General features: G+C 51.8%; 1 protein-coding gene across 1 annotated transcript in view; it reads right to left on the reverse strand.

Moving 5' to 3' along the window:
• MICALL1 (MICAL like 1) overlaps positions 1-9191 on the reverse strand; it is a gene marked incomplete at its 5' end in the record, with an annotated part of 18427 nt that extends 9236 nt beyond the window's left edge. The window contains 5 exons of the mRNA XM_029083772.1: positions 3-88; positions 809-912; positions 2008-2149; positions 4021-4069; positions 9122-9191. Of these exons, the coding sequence (XP_028939605.1) occupies positions 3-88; positions 809-912; positions 2008-2149; positions 4021-4069; positions 9122-9191 (451 nt within the window). The remainder of the gene's footprint in view (positions 1-2; positions 89-808; positions 913-2007; positions 2150-4020; positions 4070-9121) is intronic.
• Between the last annotated feature and the right edge of the window lie 732 nt (positions 9192-9923).

A 9923-nucleotide genomic window follows, 5' to 3' on the forward strand; every position in this document is an offset into this window, starting at 1 on the left:
CCAGGTGGACGTGCTGCTGGCAGGCCGCACAGGTACTGCTGAGCGTGGTGCGCTGGGACTGCTCCGACGGGTCCGAGGGGACATCGTCCTGAGACACAACGCACGGGGAGCTCAGGCTGGGGGCCACGAGCTGCTCCCCAGCCCACGGCTCCTCCAGAGCAGCTGCTCCCTGTGCAAAGCCCATCGGTGAGTGCTTGCGGCACAGCTCAGGGTCTGACAAAGCACAGAACAGCTGCCCCCAAGTCCAGGCACAGGCAGGCTGCCTCTTCCAAAATTAGAAGGGGCCACTGCTAAAGGTGCCTTGTCCCTATCTAGGGCTGAACAGCTGTGGAAGGGACTAATCTAAACCCCAGGCAGAGGGGACCTGCAAGAGGAATCCCCTCTTTTTAGAAAACATACCATTCCAGACATCTGCTAAATCCTGAAATAAAGGGCCAAGAAAGAAAAAGGCATCTTTTCTGCTTTTCTAATCCCACATTCCTGTTCTTTCCTCATCTACAGGGTTCTTGTCCCATAAGAACAAAGGTGCTTGTGCCCTGGGTGGCTAAAGGAACCATCCAGCACCAATCTGCTCAACCTCTTGCCTGCCATGGACAAATTTCAGTCCACAAGACTCCTAGAGAGAAATCACTCTCTCAGCTGGGCTCCCCAAGGCACCAAAATCCCAAACACCCCTCCCACCCCAAAATACACAGGTAGCCCCCTGCAAAAGATCCATCCAGCCATGACGAGCTCTCTCCTGTCTCCTCACCTGCAGTGCAAGGAGCACCACTGCCTCAGGCTGGCTTTGAATCAAGAAATCAGGTACCTGTGGTGCCAGGGAACTCTCGACAGCAGCCACGGGCTTCTTGTTGGACAGCAGAGGAGGCGAGGAGGCAGCAGCTGGGCGCTTCATAGGCGGAGGGACTCTGGCTGGAGGCAGAAGGCAAGGAGGATCAGGCACTGAGAGGAGGGGTGACTCACACCGCCCATGTGGGGGAAGGGAAGGGGGAAAAAAAAAATCATCTAGCCTTGTGACACAGGACAGGACTTGCCACTCCCAACACTTGGGTGCCTGTTTTAGGTGGAGGAGACAAACACAATCTAATGATGGGTCAGCTGCGAGGCTGTCAGAGAGCCTGGCCCTGCTGTGGGTCCCCTTCTGTGGCCCAGGGACACCAGACTCTCACTGTGATTTGATTTACTCAACAACTGCCGCTTGGCTTTCTTGCAACCGACTCCCTAAGCAATGCTTAAAGCCCAGAGCACCCCAGGTAGCTGCTGATGTATTGCTGTGACCCACTGGGCCCCAGGGCTTCTGGGCTGTCAGCAGAACTGTCCCTTGCCTGTCAGGGCTGGCACTCACACACCAGTCCCCTGTAGGAGTCCTCGGCTGGGAGGTCAGCATTCCTGGAGAAGTATACGCACATGGAAGAGATTTATCTGATGTTGTGGCAGAGGATACCTGGGGCCCATCATCTCCACCCAAGAGGTATGCCCTGGAAGAGCTGTCTCAGAGCAGCACTCAGCCCAGGTTGCAGTTGCAAGGACAGATGAGTTGATTTGAGACACTCCATCCTGGTTCCCCTCCCTCTGCCCTCCAGTCCCTTGACACCGATGTGATAAGAATTACCTGCTAGGCGGGCTGCCTATCTAGCTTTCTCCCATTTCAGTGGGTTAAAGCAGATCACAAAGGGGTCTGACAAGCACCAGGGGTGGTGGCCCAACCCAAGCAACAGGAATGCAGCAGGGAGGAGAAGAAACAAGGCGTTCCTCCTTCCGCAGCCCGAGCCGTTAAATCACTCCCCACCTCTTGTGAAACCTTGTCCTGTTCCACTCCATGTTCCTGGCCTTCCTCACGAATACCGGCAAGATCCAGGAGAGGCAGGTACTACCCGCTCCTCTCCCCTTCCCCACAAACACACATGCTCCCATTTGCCATAGGAAGGTGGAACTACAAGGTAATACTGGGTTTCCTGTACTCAAGTCGGGGCAAACTGGAAGCCAGAGGGGTGGGAGGACACTCACCTTGGCTGGGGTTGTTGAAATGGTTGTAATACTGAGACACGTAAGTCATGATGCTGAGGCAGTCAGGGACTTTCATGGAGACCATGTCATTGGGATCTAGCAGGGCTGGGATGCCCAGCTCCCGCTCTGCCAATTCAAAGGCCTGCAGGAACAGCAGAAAGAGGCATTAAAGAGAGAAAACTGATGCTCTCTGAAAAATAATGGAGAAGTCAAATTGGAAGGACCCTAGGGGAGGTTAAGCAGTAAGCCTATGGTATCCCTGATGGACAGAGGCTCCCAGACATGCAGAAAAGTGGCACCAGAAGCAAGGGAACAAGTTGCTGCAGCTGCCCTTTCCTCCAAGTCATTTCAGCTGCCTCTGCCTCTGCCCCTGCAACTCCCACCTGAAGGGTCTTAGCATTCGGCTGCTGCACCAAGACAGGGAGGGCAACTCTCAGGAGGTCTCAGTTTTCACAGGAAAAAAAAAATCAGTGTTTTTTCAACCAATGAAACAGGCACACCACCAGTGCCCTCATGCAAGAGCCCAGCAGAGCCTTGGCTGGCACTGTGAAGGGCTGGCAGGTACTTCCAGCAACAAAGCCAAACACCAGCTCTACCGGTCAGTGTCCCCAGCCACTCCAAATGCTCACCCCACAGAAACAATGACTCTGCCTATCCTTACATGCTCCGGGGTGCCACATCTTCTCCTCCCACAGTTAACATAGCCATCCTGGCTCAACAGCCATCAGTCTGCCACACACAAACCACTTCAATAATTTTCTGTGTCTCAGCAAGCAGAAATGACAAAGATGTTGTGATAAGAAGCACACAGCTCCTACAATTGCATAACACAGCTACTTGAAAGAAGGAGTGAAGGAGGAAAACAGCTGTCTGAGAGCTTCCCACTTAGCAGTGTATGTGGATTACTGGCTATACACGGCCCATCCTGCTGTTGTGCCAAGGGCAGTGTACCCACACTGAGCTCCAAGGGAGGGAGGATGCGAGACTATGGCAGGGACCAAAGAGAAAGGGAGTCAGGAGGGGATGAGTGTGGTGGGGGCACTGAATGGTGAGGTACCAAGTGCAGGGTGTGGGTAAAGACTGAAGGTTCCTGGACTCTGGGGCACAAGATGTTGTGTGCAGGGTGTGGAATCTAAAGAAAAGGAATGGAGAAACAAATTAAAATGGGGATTTGCAGTAACTTGGGGTGCAAAATACACCCCAAGCTCAGCCTGGCTTTAAGCCAGTGCTCTGGACTGAGTCTTGCTGAACACAAGGCTGCAAGCAATAGGGAGCAAGGAGAGATCCCAGCTTAGGGGTCACTAATAGGACAAGAAACCCACTGTGTGGCTCTTGAATGGGAAAAGATAGCTGCTAGTGGCTGAAAGGGGCAACTGCTCTAGGAAAAGGCATAGCCAGGACCCAACTCTGGAGAGCCCTAATTCTGAAAACCCAAATGAATTAGTTCAACTCTTCTTGGGAAGGTGATGGCCCATGTCTCTCCACAGACTATCAGATGGAGCCTGCAGCAATTAGATCTTTCTCTCAGCAAAAAAACCCAAGGCTATTGCTGCTTCGTTCTACCCCTAGCCCCTGGGGTTAGGCATCTCCCCATTCCCTACTGCCTGCTTCTGCCGTTGGCTCCAGCTGTTCCAAGCAGGAGGGGAACATTGCAGACCAGCCTAGGTCCAGCACCATCTTCCTCTCTGCTTATGCCTGGTATAAAACCAGCTTACTGTTTCCATTGCCTGCAAGCCTGGAACAGCTGAGGTCAAGAAGATATTGCACCATATGAATCTTCACCTGAGATGTTGTCTTGGCAACTATCAGGATAACCATCTTATCTTCTCTTCAGTACAGGCTGGAAGCTGATGTTTCAGATTCCCTCATGTTTCCAGAGAAGCTCCTGTCTGTTACTTACACAGTTTTCTTACAATTTCACCACTGTCACAAAGTCCTCCCTCACTACATGACCTCCATCAAGTCATTCCCATGTTCCTTCTTCCTTCTGTGCACTGCATAATGGGGACTTACCAATCGGTTATTCTCATAGACATCATCCTTGGAGAGAGAATCAAAGTCTCTGAAATGAGAAAGCACAAAAAAGCCACATGAGGTGCAGAGGAAAAGTGCCCCAATGCCACCACACCCAGGTTCTCAGGACAGCCAACCTTGCAACAACTCTAAGACCCCTAGATAAACAAACCTTGGCAAAGCAGATTTCAGGTTGTAAATGGACAGAGAAACCAAAGGGAAATTGCAATTAAAAAAAGAAAGCAAGTCCCAAATGGGTGGTGACCAGGAAATTAAAAGGTCATTCTTGTCTCTTGTTACCTGCTTCTTCTGCCCACATGATTAAAGACTGCAGAAATACCAGGGCCACGTTCCAGTTAGCACCACATACCTCTGCACTGAAGGCTGCACAACATCACCCTGAACTTGCCCCTCCAAGGCTGCTGGCACAACAGCAGGAGGATGGGGAAGCAGATTTCCCATCTCAAGAGAAAGAGCCGCCTGAGCTAGACCTCTCCCTCCTATGAGGGTCCTCAGACAAACCTCCCTGCACCACCATAAGGGACTTGAGGTTGCCCCAGGATATGGGGTGACACAGAAGGTCTTTAACTGACCTTCTGTCCTTGCTTGCCCCCCAACACTCGCAGTTCACAGCAAAGGGTCTTTGGCCGCAGCCTTCACAGTGAGGCAGCTTGCCAAACACAAGGTGCTCAGGGCACCGAGAGGAGCCCCAGCAGCTCCCAACCTGGGTACCTTGTGGCATTTCACTGGTTCCCCTGGATCCCCTCAGGGGATCAAATCAGCCCAGCCACAGGGATGGACTAGCTGCCTTTGTCAGAGGAGCAGAGGGTGGAGGGTTAAAGCCGTCTGCAGGCCTTCAATAGAGGGGGAGAAACACAGGAAGGACTTAAGTTAGGCCTTTTGCATGTGTGCATGGGTATAATGTGTGAAAACAGCATCACACTAAACTGATCACAGCCCCTTCCTGCCAAGGATCTCAGCTTTGTTACCAAAAAACCCTCATGCAGCAGCTCGGTGTGCCTGTGAGCTGCATTCACAGAGAGGGGACAGCCCCGAGAGGTGTAGGGTCAGGCAAAGCCACCCTAAATGGCCCCGAGAGGGGTGACAAAGCCTGGGAGAGCGATCCTGAAAGACAATTCAGATTAAAGGTGGGGAGTGTGTCCCCCACCCCAAAGGTGGTGTGCAGGAATCGGGCAAGATGGCAAATCCTGAGCCACGTGCCCATGGAGAGGGGCTGCAGGAGCCTCCCTTCCTCCATCCCCCTTTGGATTTTATTGCCTTTTCCTGTCACACCGACCCAACCCGCCCCGGCGCCACATCGCAGGGCAACCAGCCCCTTCTCGAAGCCCCTTGCACGCCTTTCCCAACGCTACAGAGGAAGTCTGTGATGCGCTCAGGAAGATTTTCCCAGCTGCCTGCACCACCATAAAATCACACTTCCTCTGTTCAAAAGCAAGAGGCTGCTGGTACCGTTTCCTCCCAGACAAATGAAACTGCAGCCGCTCACTGCTGCGGGAGCAAACGCAGCAGACATGCAGAAGATGGGCTGGACATTCAGCTCTGTGTTAAGCACCTTTCTGAAAGCTCATGCAAATACACGCACAGAACTGAGCCTGTTCTAAACACCACAACTTTTCCCTCTCTACACGCTAGTGAGAAAAGGCTTCAGCTGCAGCCTTCACTTTGATGTGAAAACTAGTGCCTTTTCTGTATTTATGGCAAGTTTCCACTGGGAGATGTTTTTTTCCCTAAGACTTTTTTTTTTTCCTAGAGAACTCCTTTAACCTTGCTGTATTTTTTTTTTTTTCTTTTTAAAGAAAATACCAGCTTGGGAACACAGAAGCGATGACAGCAAAGTTGATATATCAACTGCCCTCTAAACATTCATGACCTTCATTTTGAATGCCCTCACTTTCAGGATATGGGAGTGGTGCAGCTGGAAGCTTGAAGACTCCTTGGTGGCCTGGGCTGGGAGAGTATTTTTTAATAGACAAAACATCATGTCCATTCCACTCTGCGTCAGCCAACCAAAGCCATTTTTGTAAACCCAAGGCAAAACTGCCTGGGAAAGCGGATGCCAGCAGAGAGGACATGAAGCTCAAGAGGTAACCAAGCAGCAAGGAAACAGATTTTTTCCACTAAAAGGTTTGCAGACTCTCAGCTTTTACCCGAGACACTGAAGTCCATCAGTACAAGACCCCAGGGATCACAGTTTATTCATTTCCTCTCCACTGCATTTTCCAGCTCCCGGTCCAAACAAGCCAAGCAGGACCACGCTGATCTCCATCACTCCTGACATGGGCACTTTCACAGGCCGCTCTGTCACATGCCATCCCTGCGGCTCTGGGCACATTCCCTGTACCAATATGCAAGGAGTATGGCCTCTCAGGTGTAGGGGAAAGTCACCACAGACATTATTTCTTTCCTCTCTATAAACCTCCTCCTCCACAGAAAGACCAGAACTTGCCATCTTGCAGCTCCATGACATGTGGCTGCATGTCACATTATTTCCTTGCCCTGATCTCAGCAGCCTTTCATCCAGCCCTGCTCAGCATCCTCTCCTGACAACACACCAGTCCAAGGGATCACACGTAAGAACAGGCGAGACCCTGGCTATTCCAGTTGAACAACTGTCTTGACTCAGCAAACCCCAGCGTCGCAGCATATCCTGGAGTAATATTTCCATGCAAATAACATCCCAAGTGCTAACCTAATTAGACACATACAGAGCCACTAAGCACTCGGGGTTTAGGGCAGCTGCCAGGGAGCACAGCAGAGCCAGGGAAGGGGGAAGGGTGTTGCCGTACAGCTAAAACCAGAGCAAATTCCTGGATTCCTCAAATATAAATCATGAGCACTCTAACGGCAGTGCCACATAATAGGCCCTTTAGCTTTCCAGGTTTTGTCAGGGAAATGCAGGCAGTACATGGGAAGGAACAAATGAGGGTTGTGATCCTGCCTGTAACTGAACCCACAGCTCTAGGGACACTAAACAGTGTTTCTAACTCACCACTCTCATCTCCTGTTTTCCTCAAGCCTCCCTCTCTCTCAGCATTCAAAAAGCATGTGTCATGTTCTCTTATTCTTCTCACCCCTGAATGCCAAGAACCTCCTCTGATCTCCAGGGCGGCTGCACAGCTTGGGACACTCAAAGGTGCTTTTTGCTTCACTAAGCTGCAGCAAATGCCTTGTAAACACTAATTTCATGCCTTAGATTTCTAGAGCACTGAGCAAACAAACACATTAATCCCCACAGTTCACTGTCAAGTTGGCCTGGATGCCTCCAGCTTAACTGACAAGGAAAGAAAAGAGATTAAATGTCTCACCTCAAGATCACACCGCCAGCAGTGCAGTCAGACCAAATCCCTGTTTCCTATTTCCCTGGTTGGGAGAGGGAGGGCGGTGAAACAAAGTGAGATGTGTGCAGTAGCAGAGCTAGAGTCAGGGACTTTCACCTTCATGGTTCAACACACAGGTCTGGCAGGTATGCACCTTCATTCTTGGTGGTCAGTTCAAGACACCCTTACCTGGATTCAGTAGACCCTAAGCACCTGCAGTCTACTTCTTTAAAACCAAACCAAACCAAACCCCTAGTGTTTCCAAGAGCTCTGCAGGAGCTGCCCCGAAGCTCTCCAGGGGAGCATCCCTCTGATGCCACCTGCCTTATGTTCAAATCGGGGGTCACATGGAAAACTGTCCTCAGCCTCACTTCCCCATACAGCCTTTCACGACAGCCTCTTCCCCAGCGTGTCACCCACCAGCACAGCAGTGCCAGGGGGGTGTGTCCAGGCAGGATCAGACAACCAGGACAGACCAAGAGCCACCATGGCAGCAAAAGAAAGCCCAGAGGATCAGGGTGTCAGAGCAGTAACACACAGGTACAGAAGAGAGCCCCAGCTCAGCTCTTGTATGGATAGGTTCATTCCTCCCCTCTGCAACCCCAGGGGAAGCCAAAAGGAAGGGGGGAAGCAGCTGAGTACAGAGGAACTTCAGCCTTTGGGGAGCAGCATGGCCATCTCACGTGGGCCAGGAGAGCCTCGCACAAAGGAAGACCACGCAAGGACAGAAATGTACTCGCAGATCCCTGCCAAGTCCCATTACTGGGCTGACTGAAAGCACTTTAGAAGCAAAGAAAGGCAAACACTTCTCCTGTGCCATCAGGAGATTTACTGCCTCTGATCCAATCTTCCCACTTCCAAATTGGGACAGGCTGAAGAAGCTGGAATCAGATGGAATGATGCTACTCTCCTGACCACCCTCTGAAAATCCTTTTACAAAATGCCATGTCCTTGTAAGGCCCTGGGCTTTGCCTCAACAACACAGCTCGTGCAGAGGACCTGTGAAGCATTTAGTTAGGACATCTGCCAGGAGCAGATTTAAACCCACTGACAAGAGCAGCAGCGGCTGCTGCTTAATGGGATGGTAAATACAGTTAATGGGAAAGCATCATTTGGTGGTTTGAGCCGTGTCTACCGTAAGCTTTTGCTGAACCCCTGCTTTTCAGTTCCCAGTTACTGTGCTACCAAAAAAAACCCAAAACAATTTAAAATTTCAGCAACACAGTAATTGCAAGTGTTCCTGTCCTTAATTTGCCTCTTCCCCCCAGCAGCCTTTCCATTGGGAGTGTTTTCAGAGGCTCTATCCTAGCTTGTCAGAGCAAGCCATGCCACCCGGGAGCTGCTGGGACGCAAGACCTCGCAGCACCCAGAGGGCTGCAAAGCCACTGTACACCTCGAATTTCACTGGTGCCCGAACATCACGCTGAGGGTTTTGTAGCAGCCATCTGAAACACAGCAGGCAGCAGTTCAGTTTCTAGCCTACCTGTTCACCTTCTGCTTGTAAGAACACAGACCTATTTTGCCCTCCCATGGGCACTGCAGCTCTACAGTGGGGTCACTGTCAACCCTCTGCCTGCTAGAGGCTGCTATCGTGACAAAAGGCCCTCCTGGGACCAGCTCAGAAAAGAGGATTTGGTCAATTTGCAAATTAAGGACAGGAACACTTGCAATTCAAGGCACCTTCAGAGGGAGAACTCCCAGTGCCAGAGCAGAACGTGACAGGGGACGCACTGCCTGGCTTTGCTGACAGCTGAGGAGCTCACGCACGCTGGAGGCACGGCAAGTCGCTGGAGGCACGGCAAGTCGGGGCGATGCCCACCTGTATCACAAAGGCTGCCAAAGATAAGAGCAGATGGAGGTGGATTCCCAGCAGCACTGGGACACACAGGATTATGGCAGCAGGTCAGGGCAGATTCCTTCCAGCAGCTCAACCAGTTTCTCCAGCCTGATACCATGCCCCCAAGCAATCCCAAACTCACCATTGAAACTGACATTCCCCCTCAGAGCCACCCTGCGAAAGGGAGGCTGATGGAGGAAACTCAGCTTCAAGCCCTTTGCTGGGGGAGGCTATCAGGGTCCTGGTATTTGCTACCTCCTGCTGTCACTGCAGCATCCACAGAAAACAAGCTAAAAGCAAATGCAAGAGGGGACCTAGTCCAGGGCTCCGCATGTTTTGGAGCTGCTGCCCAGCTGGCACCCATTCCTGGTACCAACCAGGAATGTCCCTGTGCCAGGCAGGCCCCTGGTCCTTGGGAAGTGGAGATGCCCACTCTTGCAGAGGTGAAACACCCCCATGGCCAGCTGCCCATGCCATGCCTCCTCCCTGGCAGGCACTGTTCCCAGCTGGGTGTATGGACCTAGCTCACCTCCATGCTCTCCTCAGCCTTAAACCACTAACTCCCTCCTGCTAACCCTGACCTTGGCAGGTCTGTGAGCCCAGGTCAGTAGGTTGCTCATTGAAACATGGAATCACAGAATGGTTTGGGTTGGAAGGAACCTTAAAGCTCATCCAGTTCCAACCCCCCTGCCATCAGCAGGGACACCTTCCACTAGACCAGGTTGCTC

Source organism: Antrostomus carolinensis, unplaced genomic scaffold (assembly GCF_000700745.2).
Source record: "Antrostomus carolinensis isolate BGI_N321 unplaced genomic scaffold, ASM70074v2 scaffold14362, whole genome shotgun sequence".
NCBI classification, from domain to species: Eukaryota; Metazoa; Chordata; class Aves; order Caprimulgiformes; family Caprimulgidae; genus Antrostomus; species Antrostomus carolinensis.